The 20273-nt window shown below is 39.8% G+C and overlaps 3 protein-coding genes across 3 annotated transcripts; 1 reads left to right on the top strand and 2 right to left on the bottom strand.

The window, feature by feature from the left end:
* Positions 1-2185: 2185 nt before the first annotated feature.
* Positions 2186-3705, bottom strand: gal3st1a (galactose-3-O-sulfotransferase 1a; the record flags this gene model as incomplete). The annotated part of the gene is made up of 2 exons (XM_079161841.1): positions 3572-3705; positions 2186-3335 (listed from the first exon to the last, which is right to left on the bottom strand). Exons 1-2 carry the CDS (start codon positions 3697-3699, stop codon positions 2186-2188), a joined length of 1278 nt encoding a protein of 425 aa, XP_079017967.1. The 5' UTR covers positions 3700-3705.
* Positions 3706-7673: 3968 nt separating this feature from the next.
* Positions 7674-14698, bottom strand: pes (pescadillo). The gene is made up of 15 exons (XM_079160949.1): positions 14564-14698; positions 14250-14329; positions 13121-13274; positions 12872-12981; positions 12542-12713; positions 12324-12413; positions 11877-11993; positions 11484-11561; positions 10822-10911; positions 10215-10345; positions 9955-10080; positions 8971-9155; positions 8573-8712; positions 8317-8484; positions 7674-8074 (listed from the first exon to the last, which is right to left on the bottom strand). Exons 1-15 carry the CDS (start codon positions 14585-14587, stop codon positions 7994-7996), a joined length of 1746 nt encoding a protein of 581 aa, XP_079017075.1. The 5' UTR covers positions 14588-14698; the 3' UTR covers positions 7674-7993.
* A 744-nt stretch (positions 14699-15442) lies between these two features.
* Positions 15443-19468, top strand: p2rx2 (purinergic receptor P2X, ligand-gated ion channel, 2; the record flags this gene model as incomplete). Its single annotated transcript, XM_079161725.1, has 12 exons — positions 15443-15609; positions 16091-16226; positions 16357-16428; positions 16513-16588; positions 16680-16776; positions 17769-17849; positions 17977-18130; positions 18281-18411; positions 18529-18619; positions 18697-18762; positions 18865-18942; positions 19370-19468. The coding sequence occupies 12 exons, from the start codon at positions 15443-15445 to the stop codon at positions 19466-19468; spliced, it is 1248 nt and encodes a 415-aa protein (XP_079017851.1).
* Between the last annotated feature and the right edge of the window lie 805 nt (positions 19469-20273).

Raw genomic sequence — 20273 nt, 5'->3', positions numbered from 1 at the left:
AGTCGCAGTAGGAAAAGCACAGGTGGAAAAAAATCAAATGAATTATGAAAATGAATAATGACTGCTACACTGTAACAGCTTACTGGGTCACTTGAATAGAACAGAGCCTTCATTAATGTTATAAGTAACATCATAAAAAGTCAAAATGTCTGCTGTGAAAAAGACATATTTTTAGATCACTTATTCTGCACACATCTTCTTGGTACTTGAATGAATGCCTTGGCTCAATCAAGCAGGCCACATAATGCGATATATAAATCCAATTAGTCTATAATTTATAGTCATCTTTTAGAGAAGTTGTTCAATGAACAGGACGACCTGTTCAAACTTGGAGTTTAGTATAACTATGTTTTGGTTTTTCATAGTGATGGACCAATAAATAATATGATACAATAATTTAATATATCCTTGTATTCAAACAGTGTTACATTGTTGTGGTTATACAGTTTTTATAAGAAATGCTCACTCCTCCTTGGGCTCATTCAGTAATCCAACAGTAATGAATTAATGCGTCAGCGGGGGACCTGCTGATGCATTCATTTTCTGCTTTCCAAATGTATTATAACAGGACAATCCTCTTCCATTTGTTCCTTCCTAATGGCCCCTGCCAACACTGATTTACTTACTCAATAATAGTTGTTTTTTATATTGATCCATAATTTAAATATGAGATTGTTGGGATGCCATATACATTAATTTTACAATAAACCAATAACAATATTGCTACTTAATATAAATAGAGTAGTATAAGGATGAAACAGTCACAGATTGAGAGGAAGCCGTTTATGAATCTCAATCATCAACATATACGCAATATTACATGTCATTTTCACTTTATTTTGAGGATAAAAAGATTATCATATATTATCAGGGAAAGAAAGATATGGAGGACAAAATCAGTAAATTAATCTATAACTCAACCCATTATTAAATACATAACAGGATAAACAAAAAAATAAACAGAATATATTTATGGACACTTATTAAAAATTAAATGAGTAATACAGTGCATTAACAGGAAAAACATATATACTGTATATTTCTAAATTGTATCCCTTTTGTATGCTATGGTCACAAGGCGGTGTAAACACATGTAGGTGATGTTTAACAATGTTGTAAAGTCATAGTGCCTTCTAGACATGATTTACCTTACTTGGCTGACAATGACTTTCTTTTGGCTCACTATGCAACAAAGTCTCACCACATCATCAATGTACCTGCCAACAGCTGGCAAGGGCGAGCGCTATTAGGAGGGTTTACAGAGTGATATCAGGAGAATTGGCTACAACTGCAAAGAAGTGAAAATGTTCTATCATATAGCACAAAACTCAACGCAAAATGTATGATATGCTGTAAAAACTAATGACATATGACATATTATTGCTCAGACCTTTTCTCATGACAGACCTTTTGACATGTCGCTGCAGAAAAAGCACAGGTGTACAGTTCTAATAACAATAACGACGGCTACATTTGATTTACATGTAGCAGCTGTGGGAACAGAGCGATCGTTAGCGTCATGAGTTGCACCTGCGTGTGCTTTCCCTGTTATGAAAAGTAAAAACGGCTGCCATTAGGAAGGTCTGTATTCGCTCCCCTGTTATTTAAATGACGGCTGATTTTGTCCTCCATAGAAGTAAAGTGGAATATAGTTCTTACATTCACAATTTTTACATCTTTATTTTAGCCCTTAAAACTGAAATGTTTGACAATGTTTAGCTTAAAGCAAGGTATCAATCTTTCTGTGTCTTCAAACAATCTTAGAAATTTGGCCGGGATGGCAGATTTGTTGTCTTTATTCCATTAAAAGCCTCATATAATTAGTCCTCAACTTAACTGTTCACTCATCTGCTACATTAAAACAAGCTCAGAGTAAGAACGTGTCAAATATAGAGAACAGTACTTAGCCTCATCTGTGTGTAGTAAACTGGTTCAGTGTTTGTAGATTGTGAGGTCTACAGTATTTAATTTCTCAAGCCCCCATCAAAGACATTACAGCGCACAATCATATGAAATGCAAACAAGTCAACGTGGACCTGTCCATTTTAAAAAAATGGACAGGTCATAAGATAGAAATGTGAGATAAATCTTTAAACCTTTCACTTTATCAGCCACACATTCAGATTCCTCTTCTGTTATTACAGTCTGTCAGAGTTGAATTGGTCCCTCTTGCTCACATGTCTTGTCACCAGTTAATGATATCTCGGACACGGCCCCACAGCTTGGTGATCCACAGGTTAACCCCAAGCTCTGTTAAGTACTGAAGCTCTGGCATCAACATCTTTCGGCACAACTTCCTATGTGCCTTGTCCACATTCTTCTTCAGGTTATAGCCCATGATGGACTTCTCTCCGATGGGCTGCCAGGGCTGCATGGCTGTCTCTTGGATGCTGCCGGCCTCTACAGCTCGACCCCCCTCAATGCAGATGGATGTCATCTCTGCGTTCCTTCTCCTGAGCTCTGCCACATCCTCGGCCATCCGCCTTCGTCCGTATGCATCAACTTTCTTCCAAAAAGTCTGGTTGAAATGCCGGTACAGCTTCCAGTCAACAGCGTTCCACTCAAGAGCCCTGGCCCTCAGCTCAGGCGTGAGCTTAGACACAGTGGACCCTTTGCGGGCGTTGAGCTTGAAGAAGAGCAAATCGTCCATCTCCCAGCAGAGGGCATCCTTGAGCAGGATGAGTGATTCCTCAAAGTACTCCACCAACATGACCAGTTGAAAACGGTCAGTGATGAATCTGATTCCCTCTTCTACCCGCCGATCATCCAGCTCCAGAGTGTTGTCCTGTCCAAAGTCGAAGAACAGCAGATTCTTGAGGTAGAACGCGTTGAAGCCATCTGGATCAAAGTAGTAATGGGGGTCACGTAGAAACTCAGTCAGCTTGTCATCACCTGGTATCTTCCAGGTAAAAGGCGCCAGCCGGCCAAAGTAGTGGAAGGATGACTCAAAAAGCTCTGAGGGGTCTCTCAGAATAGTGATGTAAGAAGTGTCCGTAGGGAGCAACTTGGTCACCTCGGGTGCATTGAAGCGCATGTGATTACAGATAATGTTGAAGCACATTCCAGGTCTGTAGTCTTTAACATGGGAGCGCTGGAACAGGGACGGATAGAAGAAGTCATTTCTGCTGTCAGGGAAGGCAAATTTGAGTCGGTGCTTCTCCCCAAAGCGGAAAAGGATGTTGAGGAAGGTGCTACTGGCGGTTTTGTGGGTCTTCATGAACATGATATCCACTTTAGGAGTGCAGGTCTGGCCAGTGGTTTGTTGTGAGCTGTTTGTGATTGGTTTAGGGTGGAGCTGGGACGGATGGTGGGCACAGGAGTAAGGCACTGGAACCCTACAGAGAGGAAAACAATCAAATGATAAAGGTGCTGTTGAAATGTACTCTCACACAAAATAAAGAAAAGCAGCAAACCGTCATGGTTAAGAGGCCAGAATCAAAAAACATTCCTTGAAAAAATGACTTTGTTTCAGCTCTAAAATACAGAAATTGCTGAAGAAATTTGACACACTGTGTGTGTTTTACATTGTGTTTTCTACAGATCGCATGCACTCGTGTGTGCTGAGTCTTACTCAGGATGACTGAAGGGGATCTGCGGAGTGGAGAGGCAGTAAAGCAGGATTGTGCAGCTGGTCAGGAAGGTACCCAGAACCAGGCCTTTGCACATGGACCTCCACTGCCTCACTTGCTTGCCAGCCATGGTCCGGCAGAATAAAAGGATTACCTTAAAAACACAGAACTTCATCATCATCATCAGTATCACTATGGCACGATTTTTCTACCAGACGTTTTTTGATACTCAAAGTACAAGAAAACCTCAGTATTATGTTATCTCTGTTACTAAGAGGCAAGCTTTGAGGACACAACGTCCTCTTTGAATGATGTATTCACAGGATGACCTGTAAATAAATTAAAGTATTGAGTGACACGTACAGATTACACTCTCCGTTCTCTGGTTTCTACTGCAGTAGACACAATAACATGAACGCGCAAGAAATATAAAGCAATCCAATGCAAAAGCATAAAATTGTAATATAACAGTGATGTGTTGATTGAACTATATGGTGATTTATTTGTTCTGTTATAGTGATGTCATCAGGTGGACCATGATTAAAGGCTCTCACAGGGAGGTGCATTCTCAGGGTGTTTTGACAGTTTTACAGTTAGCCTCAGTTCTGTTGTCTAACAAAGGGGGTACTTAAAGTTGTATGGTGAGCTAGAAAATGACAGACTTGTGGCTTATAATGACCCAGTGTTTCTCAGCTGCCCCATTAAATAAATAATGTATTACTGTGGAAAGTGATATTGCATTCCCCCCTGCTGACTGCCGTAAGACGAGCCTCCCGCTGACGCAGCTAACAGGTAACAAAGTGACACTGACTACCTGGAATTTAAAGCATTATGTAAACTAATGTGACCCCAATACAGATATAGCTGTTTAAAGAGGTGCACTGTTTTTAGCTTTTACTGCTGAGTTTACAGTTAATAAATATCTATACATTGAACTTCAGAAAATGGTTGAAAATCAGATTTCAGTGGAAGCGTTTTTATATATATATATATATATATATATATATATATATATTTTCCCAGCAGATCAGTTGAGTTTTCTCCTCATTTTTCTCTTCAGCTTAGTTTAGGTAAAATCTTTAAAAACAGAAAGAAAATAGTCTTTGCTACCTCAATGTTGTTTAGGTTGGATGAATTATTATGTTATATGGTACAACCAGCGGTGGAAGAAGTGTTAACTTAAATAAAAGTACCAAAACTAAAATGTTAAATTACAAAAAAGTAAATACAGAAGTGTTATCAGCCAAATGTACGTAAAGTATCAAAAATAAAAGTATTTGTTCTTCAGTAAATGACCCCTGTGACTTGCTGTATATATGGAGTTTAGTAGTTGTTTGGTAGTTTAGCCCAGTGGGTCTGGCTGCTCCACAGGATCACAAGATAAATCTGAGTGGACGTGAGGAGAATAATGCGAGAGATAAAGAATTCAAATCAAACCAAATGCAAGTTTGCAGTTCTTCTTATTTGTATGTGCTTGGAGCTAGGTTTGTTGCCTACAATCTGATATGGTGTTTGGGGGAATGTCTCTCCTTTTATTTTAGTGACAGTAACTGAAGTTACAATACTTTTGTCCATGATCATGTTTGTAAATCACACACCAGAGTTTGAATGAATCCACGAAGAATTGTAACTGTAGCCGTTTTACCTTTTGAGAAATCCAAAATGAATCCCAGCCTATTCGAAGTATTACGTCCTTCATTTGGTGTCCGGTGTGTCATTCATTATTCATTTTTGGATTCAGTCCAGCTTTGGGTTATGGATTGAGGTCGACGTCTTAAGCCTTCATGTTGACTAGAGTTACTGTGCACCGTGGTCCTATGACCTGTAGAGTTACATTTTATGTTCAATCTTATCATCAGAAGCATTACATAAACATTACTCTCCAAACACAGCTAAGAGCTATTTCTGCTCTTTGTCTGGACTCCATGAAGGGACTATTATGGAGGCATGTGAGAGCCCTTTCTCTCGGCCATCAGAAGCCCCTCTGTTGTGAGACATTTGAGGACGAGGCTATAGTTTCAGGTGGAACAGTTCGGCCTGCAAATGAAGCAACATTTAAGTGACATTATTGTCTCTCCTGCTTCAAAGGATATGCCAGCGGTAACCTTCAAACCTGAGATAATATTGGACAAATAAATGGGAGTGTTATTTGTGATATCGTTTGCTTAGGTTTTTCATGTGACCTCAATGTTTGTCCTTGTACGATGTATAACTTCATCCATTATAATGAAATGTTCTCCAGCCTATTAATCATTAGCACTTTCTGCAGGCAATTTTATCCTGAGCTTTGTATGGGTGCACACCAAACTCTCAGATGTATTTGTTGTTCTGGTACAATAGGAACTACATCAGGAGTGATGCCATTTTACGAGTAAAGTTAGGATTATGTATAACTGTTTTCTTTGTCTGCATTGACATCGCTGACAGTGTTGGAAAGTATCACAAGGTTTCAACTATCTCGTTTTTCTAGATCATTATCAATATTACAAAGCACAAATAGATAGATAGAAAAGCGTAATTCAAACAAAAGACTGGAGTAGGATTTCTTACCCTCATACATAAGTCCAAAGAGAAACTAATGGAAGTGTTTCTTGTCCAACTGCATTGTCCTCTTCCTTTGCATCCATTCCCAGATGACTAATTAAAGGTGCTCCCCCCTACAGCAGTTTTTAGGTCTGATCTTGACATACACATGTTTCAGACTTGGCACTGTCCCGCGCTCCCTTCATCTCATGCACAGTGTGACGGAGCTCACTCATGTGGTTGCTGCTCCTCTTCTCCTCTTCCTCCCTGCATGAACACCTGCTGCCTCCCCCTAAACTATCAATTCCAAAAACTGATGCTGCTGACTAAAGCCCTACTGGGAGGCTCGTCGGAGCACCTGTGACGTCAGTGTCTCTGTCAGGGGGGCGTTCACTTGTCAGGGAGTATAAATAAGGAGGGGAGCGAGACAGAGAAGGGGAGAGGCTGTATAGTCCCCATTCTGTGATTACACACAGAGGGCTATTGATGGTTGACAGTTGAGTCCGAGCTGAAAGCTGATAGGTTGGGTGAAAATGGCATAAAAAGCACAAAGGCTCTAATTGTACCACTAGACCAAAACCACTCCGTCTGTATCGTCTGAAATGCTTATTAAGCAAGCGGTCTATTCATTCTATATGAAGGATGTACACAGGACAGTTAGGACAGTTATTTGCACCACAGATTAGACTAAACAGATACTCATATACAGCCTGGATTGTCTCGTGACAATACTATGTGTTTTTGAATATCAAATTATTAATCCCATCTTTTTCTGTAATGTATGCGTTAAAAGCTATCAATAGTTTAACCTCTTGTGACCTGCAAGTTATGATACAAGTTAAAGTGCCACTCTCAATACAATCTATTGTGCAAGATGGCAGACATTTCAAGAGAGAATGAAATGAACATTCAAGCCCAATTAATTAACAAGTCCATCTGGCTCTGCTAGGCAGGATGTAGCAATATGTGGTCATAATGTTTCATCCATTACAGTACGTGTGAGCTCTCTCTCTCTGAGCCCAGACTCTTGGAAGGCGCTCTGGATTCGTGCTGCTCATCCCACTGGCTCAGAAACGACACTGCTGCTTTTGTTGAGCAGTGTGCCTTAGCCCGCAGGCACCCAGAGTGCCAGGCTGAGAACCGGACTGGGTGGGCATGCGTGGAATGCAGATCAGGGTGAGAGAAGGCATGGAGAGTCACAAACAGAATGAGGCGATTGAGGAGAGCGGGACACGACTGGCCTGGCCTTTGGCCCGCCACGATCACAGCGCCGCCTCGAGAGGGCAGAGGGGCTTATGCTCCTTCGTCATCAACGCCCACCGTCCCACGTGTGGACACTTCGCTCAAAGCGACCCACGAACAGCACAGTGACCTCAGCCCACTGCACATACGTGTTCTTGTGGGACAAACTGTATTTTCACATTGTTTTGAGTATCTCTTCTGATCCATGTGGGAAGTGACACACAGCAATAAGACTCACTGCTGGCTTGATCTGTAATATGCCACCCAGGGGTGCAGTGTGTATAACACGTAACTAAGCAAGTAAGAAACCTAATGCAAGATCACAAGTAACAGACTTAATACTTTGGGGTTTTACTTTAATACAGACAGTTTCAAGCACAGATTTTACAATAAAATGTAAGAAATATCTTGTGTAATATAGAACAGTTCATACAAACAACATAAAGTCAAATGGTCACTTTTACATGAATAATTACACAATTAGCATTATGCCACATCCTGCATTTCAGCTTGAAATTATGCAACGGTCAATGCACATCATGGTGCATGGAACTCACCCACAGAGCTCTCTAATACACTTACAGGTTTGAGGACATGATAACCTGTAATACTCTCTACCTCAAGAATTTAAATACATAAAGTCTGTGACAAATACATCATCAGACGAGTTTTCTGGTCTTTTTCTTCTTTGACTTCTCAGCATCATCGTGGGCCTTCCTCTTGGCAGTCAGCTTGTTGGCCTGTGAAGAGACAATGAAAGCAGAAAGGAATTTTAGAGGAGAGTGAACTCCGGGGTCATCACTGGGCTTCAATGGACTCTACACACTGCCGCTATAGAATGCTATAGAATGCTGTTTAACAAGATAAGATGTCCGAAACTGAAAACAAAGGAGCCAATGTTAAAAATGTAAGAATGTTATCTATTCAAACAGTATTATCGAAACGTGAATCCATATTTAATCAATAATAAAACAGGACAAACCTCTCGGATTTTTCTCTTCTTTCCGAACATGATCTTGTCGTACAGGTACTTCTCCTTTTTCTTCATCATCATGATGGCCAGACGTTTCTCCTCTGCCTTCTCCTCCTGCTCCAAGCGGGCTGGGTTATCCACCTTCACTTTACCAGCCGTCACTTTGACCGGCAGAGACTAAAAGAAAAAGAGGCGTTGATGAAAGGTTCACAAAAAACAGTTTGTGAAAACAAATGGCAAAGACAAAGGATCAAAAGTGTCTTACTTTGCCCTGGGATCTTTGTTCTTCCATCTTCTTCAGATTCTTCTCCTCCACCTTTTCATCATCATCCTCTTCTTCTTCTTCTTCCTCCTCCTCATCATCATCGTCATCTTCCTCTTCTTCCTCCTCCTCCTGTTCATTGGCTGTGATAGAAGTAAAATATGAAAGATGGTCTCTGATAAGGTGTAAAAGCATCACAAACATCAAACCGAACATGACAGATTTCACATGTATTCATCTTCTATGATGCACCTGTGTGTAATCCAGGTGTGGCCATTGATTGAAGGTAAAATACGTCTGCATCCTAACTGTACTCACTGTGAGTCAATGTTGTAAAACAATAAAAAGAGTGAACGTTTCTATAAGCACACAGTGTGAAAGAGAAACGCTTGGGTACATACCGGGTTTCTCTCCTCGCTGTAGGGCCATGATCTTTAGCTTTTCAGGGGGCACGTAGTCTCCGTCTTTCTCCTCCACGAAGGGAGAGAGGTGGGGGGGCAGAGTCACTCCAAGGAAGTAGTCCTCCACAGGCAGAAGGAGTTTGGCATTGACGCAGTCATACACCCACTGGGGCTGGATGTAGTACCTAAAACAAAGAGGATCATGGTAAAACAGAGCACATCTCAACACGATACATGGGGAGGATTTTTCCTTTCTGCTGAAGAAATATGTGACGAGTTGGCAGACACGATGGAGTTGACGTGACAATATAAAAATGCAAAGCAGGATAAAGAAAGACGACAGGGTTGCTTTGAGGAAAGACACCTCTGAAAGGAAGCACTGTAGAGGAGATAGTAATATACGAGGAAAGAGAAGCACAACTAATCAGTAGACTTCCTGCATTTAGGAGACAGAAGTAAGCTCATCTTTATTGCATTGAGATTTGCAAAAATGTATGTTTCATTCCGTTCAACTGTTTAATACGCAATTGTGAAACTAGGACTTTATCTGAAGGCATCACTACTAAGACATACCGGGTCTGATAATGCAGCAATGACATTGATTGGCTTTAGTTCTGTCACTTCAGTTACATTTTTTAAATTTAAATAACAGATGTCCACTGTCAGACAGTGGAAAAGTCATTTTGCATTACACATGATCACAATGCATGCTGATCAGAGTTTACAACGCTAGTGTAGTAAAAACAACAGCTATGGTTCACTATAAACTAGTGTCAATTCATGAATACAAATTTGTATATGTTGCACCTTTTACAGTATTTATAGATTGATAAAGACAATGAATAACAGTGGGAATAATGTATGGCGTAAATCAATTTCTATGTTTTTGTACATCCACATTTACTACTTTGTAAATGAAGTTGGTAATATTAAATGGTGTGATGTGTTGTACATACTTGAAAGTCAAGAAGAACCATATTTTACCTGTTGATATACTGTTTGTTGATGTTGGGTCTGTCAACAATTTGATGCGTGATGGTTTCATTCGTCACCTCGTACGTGCTGCCGATGCCAACAGACTTGTCCCAGGACACTTCACCACCGAAACACCTGGAGGGCAACACGCAGAAGACAGAAAGCAGCTGTGCATCAGTTTGAGGTTTATACGGAAGGAGGATTTATTTATTCTTGTAAAAACTGCCTTTGGTTTTTCTGCGAGTTTCACTGCAGCAGCTCTTGTTCACCTGATGAGAAAAGCCAGCGACTCTCTGGGCACTTCTCTGTTGAGGTACAGCTTAAGCCCCTCAAACAGCTTCTTCTGAGCTTCCTGCAGTTTCTGCTCCTTTTCCCTGGCCTCCATCTTCTCCACGTCCTCCTGACGAAAAGCAGTTCAAAGAAAACATTTGGTACTTTGGCTGCAGTATTAAAAATTCACGGTTGCGCAATATCTGATGTAATGATGTACACATGTTACAGCAGTGAGTTTGACTCATCGGGGAAAATCATCACATCAAACTCCATCGTGATATTTTCTGGGCTGTTAAAATGTTACCAATCTGACAAACAACTGGACTCATGTTGTTGAAATGCAGTTTCCGAAGTTTTGAGTTCAGAAAATGGTTTTGGAGTTCCTGTAAAACCCCGTGTTTGGGTACAACAAGCTTTCCAATTTGAAAAGCATCTCGTCCTTGGTAACCAAGCGTGCAGCAGTAATCCCGAGTCTCACACCTCTGTCAGCTTTGACACCTCGGACATGTTTATGTGAACCCTCACTTCTGCCTTCAGAGACCAATTAGTTTGTCAACTGTTTTCTCACCACCATGACTGTGACAGCTAATCATATTTTCTTACCTCTTCGACAGGAAACTTGTCGAGTTCAGCCTCCTCCTCCTCTGCAGTGGAAACCACTCGTGCCAGACTGGTACTCAGGGCGGACAGTTTCTGCACAGCCAAAAAAAACAACATTGGCTTAGTTCAACAATCCCGAATTTTGATATTTACATGCACACACACACACACTCAGCATTACTGTGAATAACCACATAAAAAAAGCAACAATTCAGTTAAAGAAACAATTTGCAGTACTACAATTTTACATAATATCTTTGATAATGTCCAGAAAAACTTGTAGTACACTATTTATTAATATCTCATCACTTCAAAACTAAATATGGGAAGCTGAAGTAGTGTGCACAGTATTTTTTTTAAATCTCTATCTCACATTCCTGGTTGTTTCCTTCGTAACATGAACGGGTTAATTCTACTCTAAATGGTTATTGTTGCAACATGTTAAATGATGGTTGAATGATGGTTAGATATCTTGTTTAGAATCTTTCCTGATAGTAATCTTTTCACAGAATCTGGAAAATGCAGCTCAGCCCGTTCTAGTTCCAAAATGTAAGTAATGGATATAAAAAATAAAAGCAAAGCTATCTGTGTGATTGAATACCACTAGAAGTAAGAGTGAGCGGTTTAACGGATCCTTTAGAATGGTTCAAGATAAACAGTCTCACCTCAAGGTAGCTCTCTGAATTCATGGCATAGTCTTCATCATCCTCTTCCTTCAGCTCAGACTCTGCTTTTATGTCCAACTGGAAAAGGAGGGATTACATTAACACAGTGCTGGTATACTAACAGGTGACCACATTAATGCTACAACCAAACGGTTACGAACGCCAATCCATCATAATTTTAGATACTTCACAATATTTATAGGCCATATATATAGCCACTTGAGTCAATGTGATAAATGTGAATTTGACCAACAATAACTATAATACTGTATCAAATATTGCAGTACAAAGTTGGTCTACACTGACCACCCACAATTAAGTGTAAGATAAATAAGGCGTTAAAAGTCCATATATAGAGAAAACTCTGTGGGATGGTTTCAGAGTCCAAGATACCTTTGGTGGGTAGACCAGGTTGAGGGAACGGTAGAGTCTGAAGTTGATGAAGCCCAGCAGAGTGGTGTACAGCTCTGTGAAAGTTGCCATTACTCTGTAGTCAACATCGGTTGGGTGCTGAAAGGGGAAAAAAACTGAGTATGACTCTCTGTGGTAAAATTAATGAACACGAGTGCAAACACTAAAGAATAATGTCTAATCCCTGGAGCACACAAAGACCTCGGTGCCGTCAGTGAACTCCTTTCAACGGCCGCCGTTTACACAACAGAGGGACTCCACCACAACACAGACTGAAGTATGCTTTGTGTTAAACAGAAACACTGCTGGTTGACTTACTGAGTCCAAATGCTGGCAGAGCCGTGTCAACCTCCAGTGTAACCCTTTAATAAAAAGTCCCTGCTGAATGTTTGCATAATCACCAAGGACTGCATTTCATCATTCACTTACATCATGGGAGAACTGATATGGCACCAGCCATGTGACGACCTGTCCCATCACCTCCGCTTGGTAATATATTCCCTTGATGGAGATGAAAACCTGTGAAGAGCAGACAAGAGTTTAGTTCCTTAGAGAACAGAGGTCAATCAACTCAATAAATAGCACAAAACTGCCCCTTTTTATTTCTACGTAGAACAAATAAAGATGGTTGCTGTGTGAAGTGGCACCTTTCTGAGAGCACGGGATGCGATCACGTAGTTCATCCATTCCACAGTGAGGCGTCTGCACAGCTGGATTGTCTGAACGTGGCATTTTCCTGTTCGGGCGAAGGTGGAGAAGAGGAAGCCCATGCAGAGCGCATCGTCGATGTCACGGAGAGCATCGATGAAGGAGGGGTACCTGCCACAAACAGGAGCAGCAGTGAGGACACAGCTTGAGCATATTATATTTGATATGTTAATCTAAAAAAAAAGCCTAATAAAATGAATTCATTTGTACTTTAAACAATCTTTACAAATGCAGACATGCGTTACAAATAGCATCGTAACCCGTCTCACCTTTCTTTGATGATGTGGTCCAATTTATAGGCCGGCTTGTTCTCCTTCAGTCTCACCACATTAGTCCATTCGGTTTTTCCATAAGCCTTCTTAAGTTTGCGTACAAATACCTGTTTTTGGACGAAAAAGAAATTCAATTAAACACAGTTCAATTATGACCCCTTTCCAAACAAACGCTTTCTCATAAGCATGTTCATATAATCGAGTTGAACTTGATATTTTAAAAAATAGAAAACACATGCGTGATACCTTGTAGTCTCTGAACTTGCCAACGATCGGCTCGTGCAGCAGAAAGCGGATGTCTTTGAGCAGGTAGAAGGTCCTCGCGGCTGTAGATCCCTTGTTCACCTTCTTCTTGTGCTTGGGCTCATGAGGGTAGATGCCTTTAAGGATGCACAGTCGCCTGAAAATCAGAGAAATGTTATTTGTCTTTGACATTAACAACTTAAGAGTAGGATTCGGTGTTGTGACATGTTTTTTAACAATTATGACAACTGATTCGCTGTCATTATTAAACAAATGTAATCTAATCTGGTTCCACCGTTAACTTCTCTAGATTAAAAACAAGCAATTTGAACACATCTTTTTGAGTTCAGTAGGAATTTGTCCATATTTTTTTCCAATTAATATTGTCTCCAGATTAATCATTTGTGAAAATAATTGTTGTCAACCATCTGATTTTTTTTTTGCTGTTTATACCTGTTAAACTTCCCTAAACATCTCTGGTTGTATGAGAACATTGAAGAAAAAAATGCAGATCCGTGATGAGGACTGTTTTATGACATATCACATGATTGGCCTCAAACAAACACTTATATCTGGAAATTTTGTCTATAAATGAGTTTTCCATTAATTTCTCACAAAATGGAGTTATTGTAAGAATACATGTAGGTACTGATTGATTAACTAAAGCTAAAACTGATGTAGTCTGACTGAACAGTCTTACCATACATCCTACCTTTAAGGAGTCTATCATTTTGAGTTTTTGGTGTTTCAGAGAGATGAATTTAATGGAGAATGTAGAGGCTGCATTAATGGTGCCTTTGAACTCTATTGTTTAACACTGACTTTGTGTACCGTAGATATAAATGAAAGGGACAAAATATTAATTAATAGAATTAGAAAAATCTCTTTAGTATCTAACACAAATTATCAGCATCAAACTAAAGACATCAAAGTGACCATACACTTGAATCAACACATTTCTAACAGAGTTTGAACGTTTAAAAGGGGAAAGTGCAGACCTTCATGAGGGTAGGATACATTGCAGAACTGTTAACTGTGTGCACTTAATAAAGTGAGTGGATATCAAATGATGTGCACCATGATTGTGTCCATATCGTCCAATTCTACAATACAATCAACACAGTAAGGTTACCTGAAGTCTGGGAGGCTCAGCTGTAACTTCTTGCGAGCTTTGTTTCTGGTGATGTAGTTGGTGACAGAGCCCCTCTCATACTGGAAAACAAGGACGGACGACCACATCGACGTTATTCACACGAGTCACATTCATTTAATTCATAGTCAAGTTATCTAAATGCTTTGACCCGATCTCTAACCAACATAATCTAACGTTACAGTTTCAGAAAAACAAACTTCGGCTAGCTCCGTTAGCTAACTAGCTTACATTAGCCAGGTTGCTACGTGAGTTAATGTGCCTGAAGGTGACATTAGCACGACGACAACTCTTACCTTTTTCTTCTGAAGACCTCCCATTTAAAAATAGTATCTGACACTCCACACTGGTTCGGGTAAATTGAATTGTCTACAAATTACGCTGGCACGAGGGGAACACAACGTTCGCTATGTTCAAGCCAAGCAGACGCACGTGTTATTCGACATGCGCAGATGAGAGGCTGTGAAGGACCCAGCTGAGGGGTCGCCCGTTTGTCCGCCTGTATTGAAAGAATCTGCTCGCTTTTTCTATTACATGTTTTTGTTGTACATCATGTGCGCACATCCGTGTTTACTGTGTCTTATTACATTTTACTTGCCATATTTACCAACCTCATGCATATCTATCAATATTATGTAAAATACATTTCACAATCAACACTATATATTGTTACCGTGAAATGTTTTTAACCACCATCACCTTTGGTGTCTTATAGTCCCAAGAGTTGATTGTAAAATGTATTTGTTTCAAAACTTGAAATGATGAAGGCACTTGCAAATGACAAGGTAATGCAAAAATGTAAACCACACGTTGGTGTTTAATTTATCTTGGGTACAAAATTAAACTCATACCCTCTAAACTAAAAATAAATAAATATATTTATTTATTTGTTGTATATATATATATATAATTCTTATATATATAATTCATATATTTTTTTTCAAATATGATCATCTAATAAACAACACAAAGCAGTACAATCATCAGTATAAAGTGACATGGTTCAACCACAGCTGAACCCCACCCCTGTCTCCTCTCCATCTGTGTTGGTGCCACAGGGATGCTTGATCGAGATGCAGTCTGGAGCTGAGCAGGAACAGTGAGTAAGAAAGAAAAAGCTGTATACAGAGAGACAGAATCACGGAGAATTAAGACTTCACAAGGACATCCCAGCTATGTGTGAAATATTTCACAAGTTCCTCATGGGACTACGTGTATTCATAATGGACTATTTTCTTGGTTTCTGGGACTATGAGACACCAAAGGTAATGGTGGTTAAAAACAAAACTCTTGGAGTCATATACAGAAGCGTTCAGTTTCTTGTGATCACCTATTTCATCTGGTAAGCTTCATGTTTGTGTACTTGCATGCTAAAGGGGATAATATATGATTTAATTGAAGGATTGAAGAAATATTAAATTGCTTTTTTCTCAGTAATATGCTTTTGTGTGTAAAAAGAGTTTATACTGTTAAAAAGATGATTATAAATTCTCTTCTCATTTGCAATTAACTGGGAACAAAAAATAACATAATGATGGAGATACAATTGATGGGCAAAATAATTTATCTCGCTCTGTCTATTAATAGACATGTCGTTTGAGGAGACTTTGAATTTGTGAAGATGTGATTATTATGTTATTGTTCCAAATCTTAAACTATTTCTCAGATTAGATGTCTTCAGTTTTATGATTAAAGTGCCTCATATTTTCTTCTTTTCTTGGCTTCAGCATAGAGGGCTGAACAGATCCAGGGTAATCTGATACCTCCAATACAAATCAATGTGAAAATGTGATATTGCATCTGTTTGCTCTATCCTCCTGAAGGTATGTCTTCATAAATGAGAAAGCCTACCAAGAGAGTGAAACTCGTCCAGAGAGCTCAGTTTACACGCTCATGAAAGGCACAGCAGTTCAAGGAGATGATATCTTGGACACTGTGGAGTATGTTCGACCCTCAGAGGTGAGTCCAGAACAAATGCTGCAATACAATCAAGGAAGTCTCACCTCCTGTACTCCGTCAGCATCATCACGTCTTTACGGCGGAGTAAACCCTACTGACTAAAAGCATTTTTGTGGCATTTTCCTCACAGGGAGGTGATGTGATTAGTGCAATATTGAGACGAGAAGTTACATATGATCAGAGGCAAGGAACCTGCGCTGAGGTGAGAGGTTAACAAAAGCTTTCTGAACAATAACATCTAGATGCAAGAACAGACAATGCTGTAATGTGTCTTATTTCACTTCAGCATTGCAAAGTTACCAATGCAAACTGTACGAGACACTCTGACTGTGTCAAGGGGGAAGTTGACTTTGGTGGCCATGGTACTGCTTTTACTTCTCACAAAACTATTGTTCAAGCTATGTTGGTCTGTATTTGCCACATTTTGCAGCTGTTTTAAACACTTTCTTACAGGGAGAAGGACCGGCAGATGTGTTCGGTACTTGAACCACACCTTCAAAACCTGTGAGATCCAAACCTGGTGTCCTATTGAGGAGTATGCTGCAGTAAGGTAAGACAAATGAGAGACAATCTTCCCCACGTTTCAACGTTCAAGCCAGGTTTGAAAAACCCAAAGGAATAGGAATGGTGAAAAAAAAATCACATATCTCAAACCATGAACAAAATAAGTAGAACCTTAAGACAGGACAAAGCTATATCAATACTTTATTATTCAATAGAATAATTTTGCATCATGATGCATATAGGTGCACAATTGTGAGCTAAACGCACATCATATAAAGGTTTAAGACAGCAGTTGACCTTTGAAGTATCACTGGAAACAGTTGTGAAACTGTGAAAAACTATTTTGGAACAAATTCCATGAAAGTGATTCAAAATCAGAAAAAAAGATTACATGCTAACCTGGGGGTCAGGACTCACCCAAAGGGCCACGAGATAAATCTGAAGGGTTTAGAGACGATTAACAAAATAAGAAATCAGAAGACACTTATTTCTGCTACACAAAATTACTTTTCTAGTCAGCTGTTTGCTTGTGAATCATTGAATGTTTTTAAATCCTAGGGCCCTTTAAAGAAATTCAAATTAAACATTTTTGCAAGAAAAAATCACTCTTTGGTGGAATTGACTGTGAAATGCAACATAGGAGATGGGTTCAGAAGCAGATAAAGCTGTCTTTTAAGGGTTTGCAAGCCAGTTTGTTAACCATGTGCACAAATGACAGTAGAAGTAAAGATGGATGTTTAGTTCCCAATTAACAACACAGTAACCAATCACATAGTCCACAAGAGTAAAAGTAAAGTGTTAAGCTCTGAGGCTAATGCGCTGCTAATATGACTTTCAGCTGGTTTAATGGCTCGCATGGTTAGCAGTAAACTGAATTAACAAATCAACAATAACAAAAGAGTTGAAACAAAAGAGACAAATACAACAGAATACGCTCCAACAAGGGCATTTGGGAACAAAATTGTGGTGATTATTTAACTGAAACCAACTGACGGTGGATGAAACAAGATTACTCTGATTATTTGGTGTTTTCAACAGAGAACCAGCTTTAGAAGAGGCCATCAATTTCGTAGTGTTCATCAGGAACTCTATCCACTTCCCCAGATTTAAAGTGCTGAGGTAGAGTACACACACACACACACACACACACACACACACACACACACACACACACACACACACACACACACACTGAAGCCAGAGAGCTGCAGAAATTCAGAAGAGCTCCGGTTCTTGTCTTTGGCAGGGGAAATATCAAAAATGCTCCAAGCAAGCGTGACATGCAGAGATATCTCAATAAGTGTCATTATAATGAGGAGAAAGAGCCCTACTGTCCAAACTTCCGCCTGGGTTACATTGCAGAAAAAGCCGGTCAGAATTTCAGTGAGCTCTGCAAGACTGTGAGTAAAAGATGTCTTCTACGACCATATGTCTTACTTTAAACAATGCATACTTCCTCTATGATATTTTAAGTATGTATGTGTTAAAAATGACCTAATTTGCGACAATGTAGTATTGCTTTAGAAAAGATATGCTGTGTTGTTGTCCAGGGAGGAGTGATAGGGGTTTTCATCAACTGGAAGTGTAACCTGGACCTGGATTCTTCCCACTGTAAACCCACATACTCCTTCCGTCGTCTTGATCTCCGGAAGGATCAGGCCAACTCTGGTTACTATTACAGGTGAGCTCCAATGCCCAACTCTAACCATTTTGTTCATTATGTTAAGCTGCTTTTGTCACTTTGGCTTTTGGTAAGTGTCCCAGCCTTAACCCTAGTAATGTATGTGTAATTGTGCAGGTTTGCCAAATATTACAGTAAGGATGGGGTAGAGTCTCGGACGCTCATCAAGGCCTACGGCATCCGCCTGGATGTCATAGTTCACGGACATGTAAGTGGGAACTCTCTCATTTATTTCCAGCTTACTGTGGCTGTCATGATGTTATCTACATGTCATTTATTTTTCAGGCTGGTAAATTCAGTCCCATCCCAACCATCATCGGCACGGTGACTGCTATGACTTCAGTTGGGATTGTGAGTCACCAATACGTTCATTTCTTATCTCGACACTTTGAAGTGAAAGCTGTCGTTGTTTGCACAACAAACTGATATTCCTTTTTCATGTCGCCCCTCTAGTGTACCATTATCTGTGACTGGATCATGCTGACTTTTATTGACAAGAATGAAGTCTATAGTGACAGAAAATTTGATGAGGTGAGAAAGAGGCATAATTTATTCAACTTCAACACATTTGGGTTCATTAAAGGTTTTATACCTCGAAATAATGGCTAAAAAAAGAGCTCAACAATTCTTTTTTACAAATATAGATGTATTCAAGTACATCATTTGGTACTGAATACATTTCTATTACTTGTATATTAGTTACCAAGTTGGTGGTCATGGTAGTTACAAGTAAACACTTTTTGTGTTTATTTAAGTAAAAGTAATCATCATCTTAACAACCTCACAAGTACATGTAAATGATTTCCTGAATGAAATGCAGAAACAACAGTACTCTCAAGAAAGATTGTCCATATTTTGTGTGCTGTATACGTCTTTTTTTACAAGAAATAAATAGTAAAACTACTGATGGTTGAACTGCATGCTGGCTCACCAAGTGAAGGATATGTGTCCTCCGCAGATTATCAAGGAGCCTGAGGTGCCCACTCCCACAGAGCTCAGCTACATCAACAGCTTCGGCTCAAACCATTCAGACCTGTCAGAGGGCGTACCGCTGTAATGTCATCACGGTCGCCTCAGTCCTCCCTGGCCAAGAATACGGACGCTCCTCCATCAGCTGACTGTGAGCAACTCTGAGTGGTTCCTCAGGTGTCTGCAGCAGCTCAGTTATGGGCTGCCAGCGGTCGCCATGCTGTTGTGAGTGGAAACAAACTGCCAGAGAACCAGTGACAGAGGAGGCATCATCTGACAGACGGGCCGGTCGTCTCAAAGTCTCAGCCTGTGCAGTGGATTCAGCTCATGTATCATCTCAAACCTTGATGGACCCCAACGCGTGTGACAATGAAGTTAATTGTTTCTCTTTCACTTGACATGACTTGCAGTAACACTATTTTGAAAATGTGCTTATTTTCTAAGTATGAATAAAAACTAAACCATTTCATAGAAGAAAACCATTATTAAGAGTATTGAGGAACATTATAAACTATGCTCATTTATATCAGTGTATTGTAGCCATACAGTGCAATAAATGTCTTCAAACAACTCAAGTTCTTATTGAATTTCATATCATGAAACATTGACCTCTGCTCTTATAAGTCTGCATTATTACAAACTAAAACATTTTTGAAGAACCATAATTTTCAGATTTCCTTTGTCTTTCAACCTGGTGTGTTCAGCATTACGATAGATACAGGAGGAAACGGCCAGGAGACACACAAGGAGAGCAATGAGCAGTAATCAAATCACACTGACATTTTCCTTGAAATGGTTTCTCTAACAAGATTGTGGGGAAGAGTGAATCCATCTGGATGCCTGAGAGCAATACAAATGTCAGTGGTGAAAAATGACTTAAGACTAAGGTCTAA

This window comes from Pholis gunnellus, assembly GCF_910591455.1.
Source record: "Pholis gunnellus genome assembly, chromosome: 6".
Classification (NCBI taxonomy): domain Eukaryota; kingdom Metazoa; phylum Chordata; class Actinopteri; order Perciformes; family Pholidae; genus Pholis; species Pholis gunnellus.
Note: the sequence above shows the minus strand (reverse complement) of the source record. Positions and strands in the feature narration are given on the sequence as shown.